General features: G+C 44.0%; 1 protein-coding gene across 1 annotated transcript; it reads right to left on the minus strand.

Annotated features, from left to right (window-relative positions):
* Positions 1-377: 377 nt before the first annotated feature.
* Positions 378-16,857, minus strand: LOC121531379 (hyaluronidase-like). Its single transcript, XM_041836616.2, has 4 exons — positions 16,419-16,857; positions 4,205-5,167; positions 3,267-3,356; positions 378-999 (listed from the first exon to the last, which is right to left on the minus strand). Exons 2-4 carry the CDS (start codon positions 5,132-5,134, stop codon positions 541-543), a joined length of 1,479 nt encoding a protein of 492 aa, XP_041692550.1. The 5' UTR covers positions 5,135-5,167; positions 16,419-16,857; the 3' UTR covers positions 378-540.
* Positions 16,858-24,004: the final 7,147 nt, after the last annotated feature.

A 24,004-nucleotide genomic window follows, 5' to 3' on the forward strand; every position in this document is an offset into this window, starting at 1 on the left:
GCTTCGAAAAGCTGTGCACTGCAAAACATGCTCATTGTAGCCATTAATCCTGACTTCCTCGTTTTGATTTTAAAAAATCAGCACAAATTGTTTTATTCATTTTTGTTTTATAGGTCAAAGTGTTTCATATATTGTGCTCCTGAGTTAATGTTGCTGATCAATTTGAATTTATTATTATTTATTGAATATTTTATTTTATTTTTCAGTATCAAATGGTCAAAAAATGTTTACAGTTTAAATAAGAATTGATTTTTTTTTTTACATTTTAGGCAAATTGATGCACTTTAAGTATTTTCTGTTACAGACTAAAAAACAATGTTAATAAAGTTATTCTTTGTTGTAAGTTGATCTATATTTCTTTCTTTTTTCTTTTCTTGTTTTCTTTAATGTTAATAAGGATACAATGTTATGCAGAGGTGTACTTATAACTATTTTATAGACAAATGATACTATTTACAGTCGCGGCGGAGAGTTTGGGGGTGCGAAATGTTTACTTCTTCCTAGGGGGGGCGTAACAGAAAATAATTGAGAAGCACTGCTCTACAGTATCAAACACTTGATGATGAGGCAGAGGCCAAGGAACATGATGACACACAGACAGGAGAAGTGAAGTGACAGGATGACCAGTATGTCCCCTAGCAGGCTGTTGTCCCTGGGTCGGGGCATGGGAGGGAGCGGTGGCATCTGGGGCATCTCGCAGTAGACCCCCGTCCAGCCCTGGTAGCACTGGCAAGTAAACTTGTGCTTCATGTCCAGGATGTCGTGGTTGTTAAGATGGCCGCTCACGTGGAAGCGGGGCCCCCGGGGGCCCAGGTTGCTGCGAATGTGGAAGAAGCGGGGGTTGAGGTGGAGGTAGGCCCCTGAGTCGAGGCTCTTCCTCACACACTTGCCGTTCTTCTTGCACAGGGCTTTGCTGCACAGCTTGGCGGCTGAGGTGACGTTGATGACATAGTGGCCTAAAGGGCCGTCAATGTACTTCTTCACGGTCAGGCAGTTTCTCTGGAGGTGCACATAGACAGGCAGAGGCACAAACACAATGTGATGCACAGCATAAATACACAGCATAAGTAAAGGTGTCTGTGAAAGTGTAACAAAAAATAGGCCTGCAGTTCACTGGAAATAATAGTTATGTTGAAAGAACCTTCCTTATGTCACCCACAGTATGTTTATTTACTTCATGCACTAACTATCCCTTGAATTTCTTCTCTTTTTTTCTCTCCATTTTATTTCCTCTAAAACTGGAATGGAGGGAATCAAGGCTTAAAATGTTTCATCTAGTACACAGGATGAGCTTGGTAAAAACATATCGGGTCAATTGCAACCAACAGGCAGAACTTAACGTGCAGCTGCGGGTTAGCGCTGGATTTCCTAAAACGCTACTAATGAGAGATTACATGCACCAGCGTGTTAAAACAAACTTGCTTGCAACCGAAACCCACAAGAATAAACCAGCAGATCAGTTGATCTCCCGTTGTTACTGTGTCAAACGAGTTAGATACCAGACAGCTTTGTCTAGGTTCACAACTCCTGGCCCCAATGAAATAGCAACCAATCATCGGTTGACAAAATTTCATGACCGCCACAGCCCTAATCAGGAACATTGAAAATAGCATGGCTGGTAATTCATCAAAAATAATTATTGGAAGAATATAGGCCCAGTGAATTATAAGAAACTTGAGTAAAGTAAACTCGAGTAGAGTATAATTCAGTACAGCACAGTAGAGTACAGTACAGTACAGAAGAATATAGTTCAGTACAGTACAGTAGAGTACAGTACAGTACAGTACAGTTGAGTACAGTACAGTAGAGTACTATACTGTACTGTACTCTACTGTACTCCACTGTACTCTACTGAACTATACTCTACTTTCCTGTACTGTACTGAACTGAACTATACTCTACTCGAGTTTACTGTACAGTATACAGAAAAGTACAATACAGTACATTATAGACTTCTATGTTTGGGTCACATATCATTTGTCTTTTGACATACATTCATTAGACTGTTATTTTATGAAAACATAGATTATATATATAATATGGTTTTGTTATATTTCAGTCTTCTGTGATGTATATAAAGTGCAATATTGGGGTGCAAACTCAAAATTGAATACATTTCAACTCTATATCTGACATGGTACAGGTGTCTTCTTTTTTGTACCCGATGTGTGTGAGGTGTATACTTTTGTTTCAAAGTAGATTTGTTTAAGACTACCAAGAAACACTGTGTGACCCTGATTTATCCCAATGCAGTAAAAGGTTAAGAGTTTTATTAATAGATTAAATAAATTGGAAATTAAAAGTAAGTATACCATCACAAGCTTTACATTCATAAAATGTGTAGAGTTAATTGCCACAGTTGATTCTCTGTGGATAATGAGGACATACCTCATTTCAGTTGTACGGAAAGCTTGTTAAATAGTTAAATATGTGCTTAGTCTGCTCAAATATTAGGTTACATTTATTCCAAAGATAATACCCACCAAATAGTCTTGAAAAATGTTGTCAGCAACCAATACAAATCAAATCAATTGTTATTGGTCACATACACATATTTAGCAGATGTTATTGCAGGTGTAGCGAAATGCTTGCACAGTACAGTACAGTACAACCAGGACTTAAGCAACCGACATCAGCTTTAGGGAGCGATAATATGGTGGCCAATAATGGTTGCAATTGAGATCAGCTGTGTGGGTGATTTTAGCGCATATTGATCGTTTACTGAGAGATCACCTTGTGTTGAGATAGTGCTCAATGTTGGTTGCAATTGACCCATCTCCATTTGAATACAAGTAAGTGGAAAATGTCCTCCTTTAAAACCTTACCCCTGTCTATAATGCAGCAAATTAATCCACATCTACATTTGATATATAACTGACGAGCCTCTTGTAAACAGGATGCAAAGGGACCCACAAAATCACCATGTGTCCTTTTCCAACAAAGCACCACACCACTGTCTGTGTGATGTAAATCAGGCCTTCTTCAAGGCTCCTGTCCTGATCTCAAAACCACAGTGACTGTGCTGAAACATACTATTTCAGGAGACACTGAAAACTGGTAAGGAAGGGAAATCCACGTTCAAAGTGATGACGTGTCACGTCCTCTCAGTGTCTCATGGAACCATGTAGACACTCACAGCTTTTGCTTACTGCATGCAACAAGACATTATTATGTCATTTTAATGTAATGTTGAATGCTTCCTCAGAGCCGGGATTAATAAATAAAAACAATCATATTTCACATAGTTTTCTGTGTCATTTCTTTACCTGAGTTCGAGCATATTCTGAGGAGCCCCAAAGTACCACTCCTGATGCCCCAAGAGCTGCACTCTCTCCAATAGTGTGCACCAGGTCACTCTAGGAGAGACATAAGAAAATATGTAACACTCCAAACACAGTGTCCCCTCAGGTCAAAGTGAGGTCACTTGACCTGCTCCAGTGTTCAGTGTTCATTGGTACACTCTCATGTTTTACCTCTTGACTCCTGAACCTCAAATAGAGATCATGGCCCAATCCAGAATCAGCCCTATATCACCTCTCTATAGGCACTTTTATACACCTGAAAGGTTAAAATACTGTAGGCAAGCAATATTCCACCCAGTTAATCAGAGGGCAAGGTGGAAATGCTGTAACTATCCAGTTCTTTTAGATCTACTCAAGTGCCTATAGGGGTTAGGGGCTAGGGGATGTTTCTGGACTGAGCCCATGTGTTGTAAATCAATGTGAGGTGTCATAGCTGAGACTGAGCATTCCACTCATCACTCTGTGACAGTTCCAGAAGCTTCTGGGAGATTAATAGCTTTTTATCCACGACAATGACTAGGGGGCAGAACATGGCGGGAGACAAGACAAGTGACTTGAGAGAAAAATGCAGAGGTTAGGTAGTTATCACAATGACTGAAAGGCAATCAAATGCTTGCAGGAATTACAGAAAGTACTTACTTTAATAATAATAAGCCATTTAGCAGACGCTTTTATCCAAAGCGACTTACAGTCATGTGTGCATAAATTTTTACGTATGGGTGGTCCCGGGGATCGAACCCACTACCCTGGCATTACAAGCACCATGCTCTACCAATTGAGCTACAGAGGACCATTTAAAAAATGTGTTGGAATATCCTAACACTATTATTTTCGCTCTTGAACCAACAGCAACAACAGTTATCAGTTTCCCAACATCACCAGTTATTAGTAATCCTTCTCACCTCTGAGAGGACCGTGAAGGTGTAGGCATAGAAGGGTCTAGAGTAGACAAACACAGGCAGTGTGAAGTCGGTGCGTGCGATGGAGGCAATCCTCATGGCCTCTTTGACACGGTAGTGGACGAATTTGACGGTGTTGGCCGAGGACTTGAGTTCGTAGTCTAGGTACACGGAGGGGTAGAGGGCTGTGCTCTCCCTCCAAAGCCACATCAGATGGTCATTACGGACGTGCTCCACGTTGGGGCATTCACCTGTGTAGCGATGCGGGTGCGTCTTGTAGCCATAGTTGTAGCAGTCGGGGAACAGGTAGAAGCCCCAGAGGCCGTCAGGTCGTCGACTTTCTGCCAACAGTAGAGTATTGTTCATAAAGGCCTGTCCGGCCCTCTCAAAGGCCTCCTTGGCCTCATTCTCCACCTTGCTCTCAGGCCAACCTGGATGGAGCTTCCGGATCTGCTCCTTGGACTTGTTGCGGTAGATGTCCTTCGAGCCCCAGTTGCGCACCCACTGGGGCCTCCAGTTCTCCCAGTCAATGACACCCAGGCCTCGGAAGTCCTTGTGGGGGATGAGCTTGTCGATGTCGGCCCTGGCCTTGCTCAGGTGCTTGGACAGGCTCTGGTTCTGGGGCAGGCCCCCATTGATGGGGTTCCCAGAGCTGGCATAGTAAGGGTAATAGCCCAGGTGGCTGTGGTAGAAGATGGTAACATTAGGCCCGCTAAGGGTCTCGTTGAGGTTGGCCACGATGTCAAAGACGCTGAGGTCCAGGTCCACCTTGAAACGAAGGCGGCAGGACTCTGTGGGGGCGTTCCACACTACGATAAAGGGCCGGTGAGGGATAAGAGGAGCCTGGGCCTGCTTCATCTGCTCACCACCGGCCCCTTCTCTGACCCCAACCCACAACACCACAACCAGCAGACAGCGGCCAATCAGCGCCATCGCCCTAGAGTCCACATGGATCAATTAGTCGTCCTATCCCAACATGAAAAGGAAAAAGAACAGGATAGAAATCAAAACACTTTTTGCGGGAAAAAGTAAACACATCATGGGCTTCAATAGGCAGGGATAATCAGGGCTGGTGAAAGGACATGTGAGTGAGGGTCAATGAGATGCACTGCTCTAGATTCCACACACTGTACAATGCTCCTCTATTCTTCTCAGAGAAAGGTGCCATTTGACTGGATGTGCTCCTGTCAAGATCTGTCAAGCTGCCGGAATTAGTTTGTCATATTTCCCTAACAAAGATGTATTGAGTTGGCCTTCGTTAATGTGACCACGATGGAGATATTTACATATCAGAGTGGGCCTTAATTATAATGGTGTGTCTGTTGTTTTGACAATGATTCCCATCCAAACCCAGGGGCGCATGCACACACACCAACACACTCACTCTCTCTGTCTCTCACACACACACACACACACACACACACACACATGCTCACTCTTTTCTAGAAAACGCTTTCTAGCTTCTTGTGTAAGATGCCCCCACATCTAATTGCAATTGGTGCCTTTTTCCAAGTCCAGGGAGAGAAACCATGACCCCACTCTCGGAATACATGGCCAATGAGGTTGTCTTCAAGAGAGACATGGAAAATCGGCCGTAACTTTCATCCACCACTTCTAGGAGAGCATCCTTGTATGTATACTGTATATGCAATAGGCACATTGTTTGGTGTAATGATAATAATCAAGATAGATTTCAGTATATTTTTGACCAGTATCTGATTCTGGGAGGTTTTCAAACCTGTCTAAAACCAGAAAGAACAATATGGTTGTTGTTGTTTTTGTTGTTTGTTGTTTGTTGTTCATTATGGGGGGCCAACAGCTGTGCGTTCCATAGAATTCATGAATATAAAGTTAACATTTGTAGTTATAACTGAAGAGGAAAAGGCTTTGGCTGCGAGTGCTGTGCATTGCTTTGTCGGTCAAACTATACAGTAATCCCTGCCCAAGACAAACAGTCCATGGTGAAGTCTCTCAGACCGTCCTTGAACCATAACTAGTCCCAGTGTCTCCAGGAACACCACTTGCCCTGGCCACTAAAAATACCCTCCAAAACACAATGTCTGAGCCCAAACAGACAAAAGACTCCACATTTGATGTCTAGTTTTTCCTCAAATAGACACAACTGAACTCAAACAGGAGCCAAATCTCCTGACTGGGCTGATTGACTCCAGATGAAGGTAGCAGCGGGGAACATTAAGAATGGAAGCTAACCCTTCTCTCAAACCTTCAATGAGCTGACAAGGCAATTATCCTAATCACTCAATCAGTCATTGTACAAACGTTATACTATAAATTATCCTATATTAGTGTTATTACTTAGTAATACTGACAGTTACGTCTTGTGTCATCGCTAGCTTTCAGTTCATAGAACTGTTCATCGAACTTTCATACTTTGACATATGAACTGTCATTTTGCTAACCATGCATTGTAATTCATCAAACATTTTCATTTCCTTCCCATAAAATGCTTGGAGCAGCTAAAATTAAATAAGTCCCTTGCCGCTAGTTTGTGGTAAGAAAAATAAATATATCTTTGGCATATCGGCGCCATGTGTGTGCAATTGGCACAAATATGTTGGTCATCCATATACAGAGTGTATAAAACATTAGGAACACCTTTCCATGACATAGATTGACCAGGTGATTGCAGGTGTAAGCTATGATCCCTTATTGATGTCAATTGTTAAATCCACTTCAATCAGTGTAGATGAAATGGAGGAAACCGGTTAAGAAGGATTTTTAAGCCTTGAGACAATTGAGACATGGATTGTGTGTGTGCCAAAATTGGAGTCAACATGGGCCAGCATCCCTGTGGAACGCTTTCAACACCTTGTAGAGTCCATGCCCTGACGAATTGAGGCTGTTCTGATCGCAAAAGGGGGTGCAACTCAATATTAGGAAGTTGGTGTCCCTAATGTTTTGTACACTCAGTGTATGTTGGTCTATATACCTATGGAGACCCAGTTCATATGTGTTTACAGTTTTCTTTAATCGCATTGGTACTATTTTCACAAGTATGTGGTATGTTTTCTAAACTCAGTACAAAACTCCAAACTGGTAACACTTGTAACACAGCCAGTCTTACATTCAAAACCTTTCATTGTTCATTCATTTTGTTTGTAGTATTTCACCACAACCATTGATCCAAAATATAAGTTTACTGTGAAATATAATGAGTACATTCGTTTAATCACCAAAACACAACATAATGATATCTTCTCAATTTAGCTCTTTTAACCCTTTATACTCGTACCCATATACGGGTTGTAAATGGAAGATTTGGGCACCGATAAGCACCTAAATTGGAATGCAGTGGCTGTACAGTATCATGCTATAAATGACGTCAGATCTAAAGCTCTGCGCTTCACGCGACAAGTAGCTGCCAACATCCCTCCCGGTAATTGGTCAACTTTTGCTAATGCTTTGTTATCTGAGTGAGGGAAATGTACTCTATGTATTTTGAAAGATGTTGAGGATTATAATAAATACTGCTTTGATGTCATACAATCAAGCCAAATGTGCACTTCACATTTCCATATCATAAAACTCATGTCATAAACAATGTCAACATTTTTGAATAAGCCTTTGTTTGTCTAATGTGAAGAAAATTTGCAGCAGAACACGCACCTGAATGCACTCATGACTTATTTCTATGCTCACAAAAATGACTATCTGTTTCTCTGAATGACTTTGTGAAAGCATTGGAAGATATACAGTATGTTGGCAAAAGAACAAGCTTTCAAAAGATGCCCACCTGACCCAGATTGCGATTTATAATGGGCTGTTTTTGGAATGCGTAAACAACAACAGTAATTGTGTGATGGCGCGGATTCAGGATTGTGTTCCAAACAAAATAACTACAAGTGTCCTTGCTCTAGTTCCTCAACGACACAGCTAGGAGAGCTCAAAAAAAGCACCTTATAGTTGAATACTCTTCTTTGAAATTACTTAGGAACAGTGCACACTTTGGAGAGCTGTGCGGCCACTTGGAGACACCAGTTAGTCCTGACTCAAACCCTTGTGATTTTGTTGTTGTCACGCCCTGGCTCTGGGACTCCGTTATGTTGAGCCAGGGTGTGTTGTTTCTATGTGTTTTGTGTTCTAGGCTGATTATCTAGCTCATGTGTTTCTGTGTTGGCCGGGGTGGTTCTCAATCAGAGGCAACGAGTATCAGCTGTTGCTTGTTGTCTCTGATTGGGAACCATACTCAGGCAGCCTGTTTTCCACAGTGTTTTGTGGGATCTTGTTCCGTGTTGGTTTTGTATTGTAACCAAGGACTTCACGTTATCGTTTTGTTGTTTTGTTCGTGTGGTGAATCTAAATAAAATAAGTATGTTCACTCATCACGCTGCGCATTGGTCCACTGTGTTCGACGATCGTGACAGAAGATCCCACCATAACTGGACCAAGCAGCGTGTCCAGGAGCCAACGCCAGAGGTGACTCTGATGGATGTCCACCTCGACTGGGTCAAGCAGCGTGTCCAGGAGCCAACGCCAGAGAGGACTCTAATGGATATCAACCTCGACTGGGTCAAGCCGCGTGAGGAGGAGAGAGGTTGGACTTGGGAGCAGAGGCTGGAGAGTCTGGCGAGAGCCATGGAGGCCATAGCCACGGGGGAGAGACGAACCCAATACATTTTTAGGGGGGGGGCTCACACCGTGGACGACGGGACTGCTGGAGGCAGATAAGGGGTGAGTTAGTGGACGAGGAGAGAAGGCCACCGGGTTACGGGAGCCATTGGCGAGTAGAGGGAAGGAAAATGTAGAGGCACGGCGAGAGGTACTGAGGTGTGTTGCCAGTCCGGTCCGGCCCGTTCCTGATCCCCGGGTAAGGCCAGTGGTGTGTGTTCCCAGTGCGGTCCGGCCTGTTCCTGTCCCTCGCACCAAGCCTGTGATGCGCGTCGCCAGCCCGGCCCGGCCTGTTCCTACTCCCAGCACCAAGCCAATGGTGCGCGTCGCCAGCCCGGCCCGGCCTGTTCCTGCTCCCGCACCAAGCCAATGGTGCGCGTCGCCAGCCCGGCCCGGCCTGTTCCTGCTCCCCGCACCAAGCCAATGGTGCGCGTCGCCAGCCCGGCCCGGCCTGTTCCTGCTCCCCGCACCAAGCCTATGGTGCGCGTCGCCAGCCCGGCCCGGCCTGTTCCTGCTCCCATCACCAAGCCAATGGTGCGCGTCGCCAGCCCGGCCCGGCCTGTTCCTGTTCCCCGCACCAAGCCTATGGTGCGCGTCGCCAGCCCGGCCCGGCCTGTTCCTGCTCCCTGCACCAAGCCAATGGTGCGCGTCGCCAGCCCGGCCCGGCCTGTTCCTGCTCCCCGCACCAAGCCAATGGTGCGCGTCGCCAGCCCGGCCCGGCCTGTTCCTGCTCCCCGCACCAAGCCAATGGTGCACGTCGCCAGTCCGGCCCGGCCTGTTCCTGCTCCCCGCACCAAGCCTGTAGTGCGCTTCGTCAGCCCGGTTCGGCCCGTCCCTGCTCCCCGCACCAAGCCTGTGGTGTGCGTCGTCAGCCCGGTCCGGCCCGTTCCTGCTCCCCGCACCAAGCCTGTGGTGCGCGTCGTCAGTCCGGCACAGCCCGTGCCTGGGTCACCGGTGCCTGGTCAGGTACCGGTCAGCTGCTCCACATCGGAGCCTAAGCAATCCGCTCCACCGATGTCCAGTCCAGCTCCAGCCAGCGGGGCCAGATCGGACCAGGGGCACTACGGAGGGTGGTGGTCAAGCCCGGAGCCGGAACCGCCTCCGAGGAGGAATGCCCACCCGGCCCTCCCCTGTTCGGTTTATGTTTGGCGCGGTCGCAGTCCGCGCCTTTGGGGGGGGGTACTGTCACGCCCTGGCTCTGGGACTCCGTTATGTTGTGCCAGGGTGTGTTGTTTCTATGTGTTTTGTGTTCTAGGCTGATTATCTAGCTCATGTGTTTCTGTGTTGGCCGGGGTGGTTCTCAATCAGAGGCAACGAGTATCAGCTGTTGCTTGTTGTCTCTGATTGGGGACCATACTTAGGCAGCCTGTTTTCCACAGTGTTTTGTGGGATCTTGTTCCGTGTTGTATTGTAACCAAGGACTTCACGTTATCGTTTTGTTGTTTTGTTCGTGTGGTGAATCTAAATAAAATAAGTATGTTCACTCATCACGCTGCGCATTGGTCCACTGTGTTCGACGATCGTGACAGTTGTCTTGCACCTACCCCTAATTTTCCAGGAATATCCTTTTCATGTTGCTGAATGTATCCAGAGTATTTTCAGATTTTGTTATCAACAAATGTGGCTAAAAGCACAGTAAATGTAAAATGCACATAATATCAACAGTGTAATGTTTGGATTCAGTTTTGTGTCAGGTGAATTACAGTACATTACACTGTTTTCACATAAGGCTACACACTTGCGCTACCCTTGACAGAAAATCAAATTTCCATCATTTCTATCCCATGTGTGACCAAAGGTGTGTTCATTGAAGACATCTTTCATAATCATTGATGCAAAATATAAATGTATTGTTCAGATATAATTGCGCTATAGGTGTACTGTAATCAAATTAAAGAAATGAAAGAAACATAACATTTAGCAGAAACTAGTTTGCATCGAGCCTGTCTTGAGCATTTGGCCACAGGTTCTCGTCGGCACAGTAAATGTCCTGTAGAAAACCTTTTGGCATGGCGAATCCAAGCCTGACATACAGTAGGTCTGGATTGATGTCATTGCATGCCTCATCCATGTCCTGAAGGAGGTTGGCACGGTCAAGGGGATGGCAATCATACACCTTCCACCTGTATTATAATCATGTATTGTATTTTTCAGTATTGTATTATATGTATGTCTTGTAGTGGTCCTGTGTGGCTCAGTCAGCTAGAGCATGGTACTAGCAACACCACAGCTGTAGGTTTGATTCCCACTGTGGTCACATTCGCCTGAGATAGAGTACCTCATGATAAGCTGTAGACTACACTATCTACCAAGAGAGTTTTCATCTATATTTTTCGTAGCCGTCTATTTACCCCCACAAACTGATGCTGGCACTAAGACCACACTCAACGAGCTGTATAAGGGAATAAGCAAACAAGAAAATGCACATCCAGAAGCGTCGCTCCTAGTGGCCGGGGACTTTAATGCAGGCAAACTTAAATCCGTTTTACCTAATTTCTACCAGCATGTCACATGTGCAACCAGAGGAAAAAAAACTCTAGACCACCTTTACTCCACACACAGAGATGCATACAAAGCTCTCCCTGGCTCTCCATTTGGCAAATCTGACCATATTTATATCCTCCTGATTCCTGCTTACAATCATAAACTAAAGCAGGAAGTACCAGTGACTCGCTCAATACGGAATTGGTCAGATGATGCGGATGCTACACTACAGGACTGTTTTCCTAGCACAGACTGGAATATGTTCCGGGATTCATCCAATGGCGTTGAGGAATATACCACATCAATAAGTGTATCGACGACGTCGTCCCCACAAAGACTGTACGTACATATTCCAACCATGGATTACAGGCAACATCTGCACCGAGCTAAAGGCTAGAGCTGCCGCTTTCAAGGAGCGGGACACTAATCCTGACGCTTATAAGAAATCCCGCTATGCCCTCAGACAACCCATCAAACAAGCAAAGCGTCAATACAGGACTAAGATTGAATCCTACTACACCGGCTCTGACGCTCGTTGGATGTGGCAGGGCTTGCAAACTATTACGGACAACAAAGGGAAACCCAGCCGCGAGCTGCCCAGTGACGCGAGCCTACCAGAGGGGCTAAATGCCTTTTATGCTTGCTTCAAGGCAAGCAACACTGAATCATGCATGAGAGCACCAGCTGTTCCGGACGACTGTGTGATCACGCCCCGTAGCACTCACGTCGGTAGCCATGAAGTGCTTTGAAAGGCTTGCCATGGCTCACATCAAAACCATCATCCCAGAAACCCTAGACACACTCCAATTCGCATACCGCCCAACAGATCCACAGATGACGCAATCTCAATCCCACGCTACACTGCTCTTTCCCACCTGGACAAAAGGAACACCTATGTGAGAATGCTGTTCATTGACTACAGCTCAGCGTTCAACACCATAGTGCCCACAAATCTCATCACTGAGCTAAGGACCCTGGGACTAAACACCTCCCTCTGCAACTGGATCCTGGACTTCCTGACGGGCCGCCCCCAGGGGGTAAGGGTAAGTAACAACACATCTGCCATACTGATCCTCAACACGGGGGCCCCTCAGGGGTGTGTGCTCAGTCCCCTCCTGTAATCCCTGTTCACCCATGACTGCGTGGCCAACCACGACTCCAACACCATCTTTAAGTTTGCTGATGACACAACAGTGGTAGGGCTGATCACTGACAACGACGAGAAAGCCTATAGGAAGGAGGTCAGAGACCTGGCAGTGTGGTGCCAGGACATCAACCTCTCCCTCAACGTGAGCAAAACAAAGGAGCTGATCATGGACTAGAGGAAAGGGAGGGCCGAACACGCCCCCATTCACATCGATGGGGCTGTAGTGTAGCGGGTCGAGAGTTTCAAGTTCCTTGGTGTCCACATCACCAACAAACTATCATGGTCCAAATACACCAAGACAGTCGTGAAGAGGGCTTTGGACAAAAGTGCCTGCTATGTACATGGCATATACTACTGTTTTACAGGACTGTTTTGCCAATGCAATTTTAGTAATGCATTATGAAAAAACATCAACAAAAAGACCCCAGCTACTTCATTTTGGATACATGTTTACTGTTTAGGGGATGCATATGTTACATACAATACAGCTCTGGTTCTTGTTAATATCAGATGTTTATTTATTTACTGTGAAGTAAAATCATAATAGTCATCTTCATAATAGTACATTAGAGTATATATCATAATTTATATTGTCACGCCCTGACTCAGGGGACTCGTATATGTTGAGTCAGGGTGTGTAGTTTCTATGTTGTGTATTTCTATGTTGTAGTTCTAGTATGTCTAGATCTATGTTGGCCGGTGTGGTTCCCAATCAGAGGCAGCTGTCGCTCGTTGTCTCTGATTGGGGACCATACTTAGGCAGCCTATTGGCACTAGTGGGTTGTGGGATCTTGTTCCAGTTAAGGTATGTTGTGTTGCCTTGGACTTCACGTTTCGTTTTGTTTGTCGGTGTGTTTAATATTTAATAAACATGTACGCATATCACGCTGCGCCTTGGTCTGACCCGTCAATCAACGAACGTGACAGAAGATCCCACCAAACGAGGACCAAGCAGCGTGCCCAGGAAGAGCGAATAGCCATGTCACAGGTGGGCAAATGGTGGTCATGGGAGGAGATATTTGCGGGGAAAGGGCCATGGGTGAAGGTAGATGCCCAGGCAGGAGAGGAGAAACAGGGCCAACCGTGCCGACGACGGAGACCCGAGAGGCAACCCCAAGAAAATGTTGGGGGGCGGGCACACGGGGTGGATGACGAGGCAGCAAGAGGCCGTGGAAGGGCGAATCTGCAGGTTAGGAGGCCACCATGTTACGGGGGCTATTGGTTCAGAGGGAGCAGGAGTTATTCGGTCAGAGGGAGGCGCTACAGGAGGCTAAAAGGGAGAAGGAAAGTGTAGAGGCACGGCGAGAGGAGCTGGTTAGGCAGCAGAAGGAGCGGGGGTTAATAAAGGAACCCAGTCCCGCTCCTCGCACCAAGCAAGTGATGCGTGTCGCCAGTCCGGTCCGGCCCGTTCCTGCTCCCGGCACTAAGCCAGTGGTGCATGTTCCCAGTACGGCCCGACCCGTTCCTGCTCCTCGCACCAAGCCATTGGTGCGCGTCGCCAGCCCGGCCCGGCCTGTTCCTGCCCCTCGCACCAAGCTAGTGGTGCGAGTCGCCAGCCCGGCCCGGCCTGTTCCTGTCCCTCGCACCAAGGCAGTGGTGCGCGTCGCCAGCCCGGCCTGTTCCTGCCCCTCGCACCAAGCCAGTGGTGCGCGTCGCCAGCCCGGCCCGGCCTGTTCTTGCCCCTCGCACCACCCACCGTCCTGAGCCGGATCCGCCTCCGAGGCGGAATGCCCACCCGGTCCCTACCCTGTTATGTTTATGTTGCGAGGTCGGTGTCCGCACCTTTGGGGGGGGGGATACTGTCACGCCCTGATTCAGGGGACTCGTATATGTTGAGTCAGGGTGTGTCGTTTCTATGTTGTGTATTTCTATGTTGTAGTTCTAGTATGTCTAGATCTATGTTGGCCGGTGTGGTTCCCAATCAGAGGCAGCTGTCGCTCGTTGTCTCTGATTGGGGACAATACTTAGGCAGCCTATTGGCACTAGTGGGTTGTGGGATCTTGTTCCAGTTAAGGTATGTTGTGTTGTGCTGCCTTGGACTTCACGGTTCGGTTCGTTTCGTTTTGTTTGTTGTTTTGTCGTTGTGTTTAATATTTAATAAACATGTACGCATATCGCGCTGCGCCTTGGTCTGACCCGTCAATCAGCGAACGTGACAGATATGTTCATACTAAATAAACATACATTTTCATTATGTCGTTCTCAGAATCTGTAGTAGACAAACCAGTTTAAAATCTATAGGTTTACCAAACGGTTAAGTGATTATCAATTTAGAGCAGTCGGATTAAGTAATAGTAAAATGGATTTTAACAAATGAGAAGACAATCAAATTAAAAGTAATGTGAGCATTGCATTGTGAAAAGCAATTGCTTTATTTGAACATGTATTGCAATGTGAAACGTATTTCTAGATGGAACTTTGGTGATTAAGTGGCTGTATGATTTTGTGAGTTGTACTTAGTCAATTGAAAATGTGCTTAGAGTTTTGAAACAACTGCCTTTTTGATGATCTCTTTTGAGTTTCGTACTAAGCGTTGTGAAAATGTACCACATACTTCTCAAAATTGCCCCAAAGCGATTGGAAAAACCTGTAATTCACAGGCTGTTCATGTAATTTGGAAAGTATGAGACCAACCTTGGAACTAAATGGCCCATCTTAATGTAAAATACCCACAAGTTCGAGCCTCTGTATAGAAAACTCATAATCATTATATCTCAATGACATTCATTAGACAGATTTACAGTAACCTTTGCACTACAAAACTGTGTATTTAATGTGTGTGTGTGTGTGTGTGTGTATATTGGGTGTGAGTTCATGCATGTGTGCATCCTAGCATTGCACTGCTTGTGGATCTTTTTGTTAATGTCTGAGTGAATGTGCTTTTGAGGGAGCTGAGCTTGTGTGAGGTTAAATGTTGAAAAGAATGAGTGTGGACAATAATCTCCACCACAGTGCCTGGCAGAACAGATGAGTCAGACTCTTTCTCTGCTTCCTTTGGATCCACCGCCAGTCAGCATCCAGGGAGATGTGTTTATTGATGCTATCCCTGTGATCTGCATATCATATGGAAGGTCTTTCACTTTTCCAATGTGTGTGTGCATGTGTGCGTGTATGCATGTATAGCTGTGTCTGTGTTACTATCTGTGCAATCATGTGTCTGACAACTGTTATGAAATAGGTTGGCCTTTGATGAAAGCAGGCTATTGTTGGCCTGTCATACTGTAGACCTGATGCACTTGTCACTTTTCCAGTTCTCATTAACACTAGAAAAAACGGTGCTCTAATAACACCCTCCCTAAATAATTTACACATGCACACACTCATGCACAGGCGCTCGCACACACAAACACACACACACACACGCACACACACATACACACCACCACCCATTAACACATTTCTGGGCTGTTCTGAAGCCTTGATCATGTTCACATTTGGTTGTCTTCACATCTTGCGGTCTTTCTCTCAACCCTTCAGTTTGGTGAATATAATTTCCATATGTGATGGTGTTTTTATTAATATTCCCTGCCAGTTCATCTACTGTGGCATCATACTTTTGGTTCAATACATCATCTCTGAGTTTCAATCTTAATGACCCTGCAAGTCTTAAAAATGATCACTATCAGATACTACTGAGTAAAATGTTTCTCCCCTCAATTATATGTATGGCTTCTGAAACTAATAGCTATAGTAGTCAAACAGTTTTATGATAGAAATACATGTTATCTGAGCCCTAAGATCTAATACTATGAGAAAGATTTATGATCTAAAGCAAGGCTCTCCAACCCTGTTCCTGTAGGTTTTCGCTCCAACCCTAATCTAGTGCACCTGATTCTAATAATTAGCTGGATGATAAGCTGAATTAGGTTAGTTAAAACTGGGGTTGGATTGAAAACCTACTGGAGGGTAGCTCTCCAGGAACAGGGTTGGAGAGCCCTGATCTAAAGTCTCACATACCTCTTTCAAAGCGTCTACTGATCTAGCCTTGTCCCATGGATCCTGAGGAACCAGTCCAGGTCCTCTTGAAATGATAAGGGTTCAACGATGCTTTCCTCTCTCCTAGATGCACCTCTATCTGGATTTTTGGGGACCAGCAGTGCCCTTCAATTTGGATCTCCCCTGGGTCCCTTGGTGTCTGTGGGGCCAGCGATGCCCCTCTTTTGTTGGCTTGGCTCCTCCTCACTGACCTGGCTAACTCAGGCAGTGGAGATGCCAGAGAGGGACCGCTCTTGCCAGAGAGGGGACACATCTCTGCCAGTCACTCTCACTCTGCTATCTCTTCTCATCTGGAGGATTTCCACCAAAGAGTGTTATCTTTCAAACATGACAACAGATCACATGTATCATGGACTTCATTAAGTAGACCATGGCCTAAGTTCAATAAAGACCTGTTACATTGAAACAAAGCAATTTTTTCCATTGTCAAATACAATCAAAGAATGGTTTTGGGTACTGTTCAGTGGTGAGTAAAAATAAGTAAAAATACTAATAAGTACTACTTAAGTAGTTTTTTGGGGTATCTGTACTTTACGTTACTACTTGTATTTTTGACAACTTTTACTTTGACTTCACTACATTCCTAAAGAAAATAATGTACTTTCTACTCCATACATTTTCCCTGACACCCAAAAGTACTCGTTACATTTTGAATTCTTAGCAGGACAGAAATGTTTTCCAATTCACACACTTATCCCTGGTCATCCCTACTGCCTCTGATCTGGCAAACTAACTAAACACAAATGCTTCCTTTGTAAATTATGTTGGAGTGTTGGAGTGTGCCCCTGGCTATCCGTAAATAAAATAAAAACTAGAAAATGGTGCTGTCTGGTTTGCTTAATATAAGGAATTTGAAATTGTTTATATTTTTACTTTTACTTTAGATAATTAAGTAGATTTTAGCAATTACGTTTACTTTTGATACTTAAGTATATTTAAAACCAAATACTTTTAGACTTTTACTGAAGTAGTATTTTATCGGGTGACTTTTACTTAAGTCATTTTCTATTAACGTGTCTTTACTTTTGCTCAAGTATGACAATTGGGTACTTTTTGACATATTGACATAGTAAATTAAAAAAAGTGTGTAAAAATATATATATAAAGGATATTTCATGCTGAACCCTTCATATTAGCCACCAATGGTATTCATTAAGTTGATGGTTTATATTAAGTATAATGTTTTACAGCTTTGCCATTCTATTTATTATTTTAAAATAATCTTATTTGATTATTTTATGTATTTTAAATGGTAAAAGGCCACACAGAGGGCGAGAGATAATTACAGATGCCTGTGATAATCTGAAGTACCCAAAAGGGCCACTAGATATGATAAATTACATAAAATATTTTAAAGTTACCAATATTCTGGTAGTTTAGTGGTAAACATTGAACGTTTCCAGTAGTGTACCCTCCCTTTGCAACCCTAGGCATGTCACATAAACATATACATGACATGAGAAGGTAGGAACAATATTCTTTGGTGGTCACAGTATATTAAGTAAAACTAACTTTTTGCTGTTTAGTGCGCATGCATGTGCCATCAAAGCTCATTCCTCCAGCCAAAATATTCCTGAGGACACAGCAGAAACAGCCTCTAACAGGCGGAACATTTCATTAAATTCCTAGACAACAGATCTCTGTAAAAAAATGACAGACTGGGCATTCCTGTCCTCCCTCTATCTGATTGTGTTTTCACAAAAAAAAAAGGAGTGATGAGGAGGTGAGCAAGGTCCCGCCCTTCAGCTGTAGAAACACTGAAACTGCTTACAATTACAGAGCTCAGCTGTTATTGACATTGTGTGGACACTGGCAGACATTGTGTTAGGCCTACTGCTGCTAGGTAGCTCTCTCTCTGCTCTTCCCCTCCCCTCTGTTTGTCCTTGATTGCAGGAGTGAAGTCTGGTGTGCGGGAGTCAGGGTTCCAGCTGCAGCTCATTCACCATAATCACCTCAGCCCTTTAAGACCCGGTCAAACTTGCCACTCATCGTCAGATCATAGTCAAGACAACCATGTTAGTCTCGCTGCCGACTCAACCTGTCTGTTTTCGCTCTTGTGTTTTTTTGGACTGTTTATTTACTTTTTCTCCTGTGCCACAGATATTTGGAACCTGACTCCTGCCTCCGCTTCACTCCTGCCACCACCATCCTGCTCTCCACTATCGGACCTCTCCTTTGGACTCCCCACGGACACTAGGACATTACGGTACCACACCTGCCCTGACCTGGATCTGTACCCTCACTGTAACCTGGACTTGCTCTTCCCCATTTATTGGAAACCTGGACTATTGAACATTATAATAAACCTGTTAAAACTTCTCTGGCTTGGTGTACTTGTCTGCATTTGGGTTCTATCCAGTTAAATCATAACACATTGAGAATGGAAGAACATTATTTTCCAAAAACTTGCTTCAGGTCATCACTGAATTGAATGACTTGATTCTTTGAACTTTGTGGGACACAGTAGTTGGAGCCCAAAAGTCAGTCTATAGATGACCAGTAGTACCCTAATCACTTAATGAGAACTTAAATGACTATGGCTGCATCTATAAATTACTACATTCAGCTTTCTGTTTCAAGCAGTCATAGACATTGTGAACTATTGACCTGCACTGATAAGAAAAGGAAGGGCTCATGCACCCAAGAGTTCTAATGCACTTATTTCCTAACACAATTAATTAACAGACTGAAGAAAGGTCTCTAGAGATCAAATTAATATTGGTACCTGCCCAACGTCTTTGTCACACAGGGGATAGACAACTTACAGATTGTGCCAAACGTTTCATAGAGATGGTGGTTCATTCAGAATAGGGGTAAGACAAATTAAGTATACATCACGGGAGCAGACATATTTAGGACCTCAAACTTGTTGTTGTCTGAGTCTAGACACCAATTTAAAAAAAGGAAACATCATAGGCAAGGTAATTACATCAAGGCCTTCTGTGGCAGACAACATTAGATTACAATGTTAAAATGAAGTGCTTTGTAACACCAAAACTAGTGGCAACTGAGCTTTCACCAACTTGAAGGAGATGAAACCTTAACTTTGCTGGAGTGTTGAAACACATCATCATGAGATATTTTGAAACATAACATGGTGTAAAGTAACACCACTTAATCAATTATTGTGCAACACCTTGCCAGGGACTGAGGGCACTAGCAGAAAAGGTTGAAAACACTATTTTGGTGTTTCGAGGCTTGTTTAGTGCAGTAAATACCTTCTCTTTTGGTGTCGTGTCCTCTCTCTAAAGCTTATACACACCATTATGACGTTTTGAATCCTGTCTTCTGCAGAATTAGATCCATTTGTCTGAAGTGTCTTAACGTTGGACATTGTTTTATGTATTTGATAATTTGCCATTTTATACTGTTTTGGCAGGCATTGTCAAGCACAGTGTTTAAACCACCAGCACTAACTGGAGGTTGAACTGCAAGAACTGAGGATAATTTTTTTAACCCTCCCGTTGTCCTAGGGTCAAAATGACCCGCCACTGTGTTGAACCAACTTTATTTAATTTTTATATTTTTGGGATCATTTGTGAGAAGGAGGCAGTGAGACTTTAAAGAAAGTATCACTGCCTCCTTCTCACAAATGATCCAAAAAAATATAAAAATTAAATAAAGTTGGTTCAACACAGTGGCGGGTCATTTTGACCCTAGGACAACGGGAGGGTTAAATATATTTTTGGGGACACTTTATTGAGACAGTTATGAAATGACAGAGGGGATACAGATTGAAGGGTTGGAGCGGGGAATTTAGCTCCAGTCTTTGGTGGGGAGAGGGGTGACCTGTCTAAGCCAGGTGCGTTATCGCTAGACCACAGGCTCTGCACGACTTGCATTCATTCACTTCACCCCAGAATCATTTCTTACATTGTGGCTGTGTGGTTGAGTGGGTAAAATGTCAACGAAATGAACCATCTTACTGCCCCTCCTGTTCCTAGTCTGTCAAAATAAAGCATAAAAAAGTAAAGGTGGAAGTCCACAAAAACTATTCTCTATAGGCCCTTATCATCAAACAATATTTAGGCTATAGAGCATTTTCATTTCTAAACCATTGATTGGATGAAAAACACAGTTTTTGTGTTTTGATGCTGCCTTTTATATGCACTGAAACCCCAAAAAGTGTTTTCACAACGATCTCTTAAAAACACCAATATTCAGAATGAAGAACCACTTTGGCTGTTTCAGAGTACTTAATTTATATTTTAAAACACATTCTGTGTATTCAAACACTTACATTGGGTTTACATTCAAACACCCTCCAAACACCAGATCTCAGCTTAGGTGCATTACTTGTCATAGTTTCATTACACAATCATGGTGTTTTGAGACTTTCTATTTTTACAGTGTACCATGTTGTAGTGTGACTTCCGATTAATCTTTATCTGAATGGCCCAGTGGTGGGGTCAATTTATCACTTCATGACATGGAAATGGCCTATTATTGATAATTTCTTTACATTTTAGTCATTTACCAGACGCTCTTATCCAGAGCGACTTAAAGTTAGTATTTCTTCCATCTTCATGAATGGAAATTCAATCAATTTCCTTAATTAAACTGTTGAAATGTAATAGATCCCCAACCTTGAATGGATCCCAGCCCTAATGCAGTGTCTACCTCCATCTAGTGGTGGATAAGTTGGTGTCTTACTGTAAGTGAAAGAGGTTCAATAATAGAAGTAATTGATAAATTGACCATACCATCTTAAACAAAATACCTTTTTCTAATCAGCTTGTTAGTCTGTATGGTGACATGTGGCAGGTCCATGGTTGTCAATATCAGTGATTTAACCAAGAAGGAGTACTGATATAAACCAAAGACCCGCCTCTGTCCATCCATTTTAATCTTAAAGGCAAAACTCCTACTCTCAAACTCTTACTCTGAGATGCTTTATGAACATGGGCCCAGACCTCATTGACCAAATAAGATTAAAGTAATTATGTAAAATAAACCTCTGCAATTGCATTGTTCAAAACAGTAAATGTAGTTCATTTGCATTGAAATACAAATGTAAATGGTACATTGTTCGAACAAGAAACAAAACAAATTTCAGTTTTTCAGTTTGGCGTCATGATTGCAAGGTGTCCCGATGTCTTTTCCAACTGTCCCGATATCTGGTTTTAATGTCCATTCTAGAATGCCCTAGCCAATCAGAAACAAGTAATCAACAACGCTGTGGTATAAAAGGGTTATAAAGAGTTTATGAAGGTTTTTAAGCCTTTAAATGTAATGTTATAAATCCATTGTTATATCCAATGTCTACCCTAGATGGTGATGATTTGGCTAAACCCTCTGATTGAAGTGTTCCAGGCCTTGTAGAGGAACACTGACCTATGATGAGCCAATGACCGAGAATGGCCTCATTGTGGCCACCATCTTGTTCTGATGTCGGCTTCATGAATGCAGCACGGAATCTACTTGTGATGAGAATGAATGAATAATCACCAGCCCACATGTTACAGTCACCACCTGGAATGACATGACCCATCTGAGGGAGAGAAGCATACAATGACGAATTGATCTTGGTACTGCACAGAAGAGGCCTAGGGAAAGGGAGGGGGGAGTGGTGGTTGTCTCAAAACTAGGGTTCTTTCCTTTCTTAATTTCCTCTGTTCAGCCCATTCTCTTGTCTTAATGACATTTTCTCTGTCTGTCTTTGTTACATAATCCACTCACTTTAGTCTGTGAGTATATGAGATGATGGCGCCGGAGGGGATGGCTGCCATTTTATGGACTCTTAACCAATCGTGCTATTTTGTGTGCTTTTCCGCATTGTTTGTAACTTATTTTGTACACAATGTTGCTGCTACCGTCTCTTATGACCGAAAAGAGCTTCTGGACATCAGAACAGCGATTACTCACCTTGAACTGGACGAATAATTTGTCTTTTATGAGTTGGACTACAGGGATTTGCTCCAGACACCCGACAGGGCCCTCATCCCTGTCATTCGCACTAGAAAGAAAAGGAGATATCGCAGAAGGAGATCGGGGTGCTTGGTAAGGAGCCGGCAACGAGTGGCTAATCTGCCTTTGCCATCGATACTATTGGCCAACTTACAATCGCTTGATAATAAAATGGACGAACTACAGGCACGAATATCCTATCAACGGGACATTAAAAACTGTAATATCTTATGTTTCACCGAGTCGTGGCTGAACGATGACATGAATAACATACAGCTGGCGGGATATACACTGTATCGGCAGGATAATACAGCAGCCTCTGGTAAGACAAGGGGTGGCGGTCTATGTATATTTGTAAACAACAGCTCGTGCACGATATCTAAGGAAGTCTCTAGGTTTTGCTCGCCTGAGGTTGAGTATCTCATGATAAGCTGTAGACCACACTATCTACGAAGAGAGTTTTCATCTATATTCTTCGTAGCTGTCTATTTACCACCACAAACCGATGCTGGCACTAAGACCGCACTCAATGATCTGTATACGGCCATAAGCAAAAAGGAAAACGCTCATCCAGGGCGGCGCTCCTAGTGGCCGGGGACTTTAATGAAGGGAAACTTAAATCGTTTTACCAGCATGTTAAATGTGCAACCAGAGGGGAAAAAAGTCTAGACCACCATTACTCCACACACAGAGACGCGTACAAAGCTCTCCCTCACCCTCCATTTGGAAAATCTGACCATAATTCTATCCTCCTGATTCCTGTTTACAATCAAAAACAAAAGCAGAAAGCACCAGTGACTCGGTCAATAAAAAAGTGGTCAGATGAAGCAGATGTTAAGCTACAGGACTGTTTTGCTTGCACAGACTGGAATATGTTCCGGGATTCTTCCGATGGCATTGAGGAGTACACCACATCAGACACTGGCTTCATCAACAAGTGCATCGATGACGTCATCCCCACAGTGACTGTACGTACATACCCCAACCAGAAGCCATGGATTACAGGCAACATCTGCACTGAGCTAAAGGGTAGAGCTGCCGCTTTCAAGGAGCGGGACTCTAACCCGGATGCTTATAAGAAATCCGCTATGCCCTCCGACGAACCATCAAACAGGCAAAGCGTCAATACAGGACTAAAATCAAATCATACTACACCGGCTCCGACGCTCGTCAGATATGGCAGGGCTTGCAAACTATTACAGACTACAAAGGGAAGCACAGCCGCGAGATGCCCAGTGACACAAGCCTACCAGACAAGCTAAATTACTTCTATGCTCACTTTAAGGCAAGTAACACTGAAACATGCATGAGAGCATCAGCTGTTCCAGATGACTGTGTGATCACGCTCTCCGAAGCCGAAGTGAGTAAGACCTTTAAACAGGTCAACATTCACAAGGCCGTAGGGCCAGATGGATTACCAGGACGTGTACTCTGAGCATGCGCTGACCAACTGGCAAGTGTATTCACTGACATTTTCAACTTCTCCCTGTCTGAGTCTGTAATACCAACATGTTTCAAGCAGACCACCATAGTCCCTGTGCCCAAAAACACTAAGGTAACCTGCCTAAATGACTACCGACCCATAGCACTCACATCTGTAGCCATGAAGTGCTTTAAAAGGCTGGTCATGGCTCACATCA

Source organism: Coregonus clupeaformis, unplaced genomic scaffold (assembly GCF_020615455.1).
Source record: "Coregonus clupeaformis isolate EN_2021a unplaced genomic scaffold, ASM2061545v1 scaf0073, whole genome shotgun sequence".
Classification (NCBI taxonomy): Eukaryota; Metazoa; Chordata; class Actinopteri; order Salmoniformes; family Salmonidae; genus Coregonus; species Coregonus clupeaformis.

Excerpts from the sequence above, each read along its gene's own strand:
- LOC121531379 (XM_041836616.2), bottom strand. The coding sequence starts at position 5,134 with ATGGCGCTGATTGGCCGCTGTCTGCTGGTTGTGGTGTTGTGGGTTGGG. Across the intron at positions 3,357-4,204 it reads CCTTCACGGTCCTCTCAGAG|AGTGACCTGGTGCACACTAT; the intron begins GTGAGAAGGATT and ends TGTCTCTCCTAG. Across the intron at positions 1,000-3,266 it reads CAGAATATGCTCGAACTCAG|AGAAACTGCCTGACCGTGAA; the intron begins GTAAAGAAATGA and ends GTGCACCTCCAG.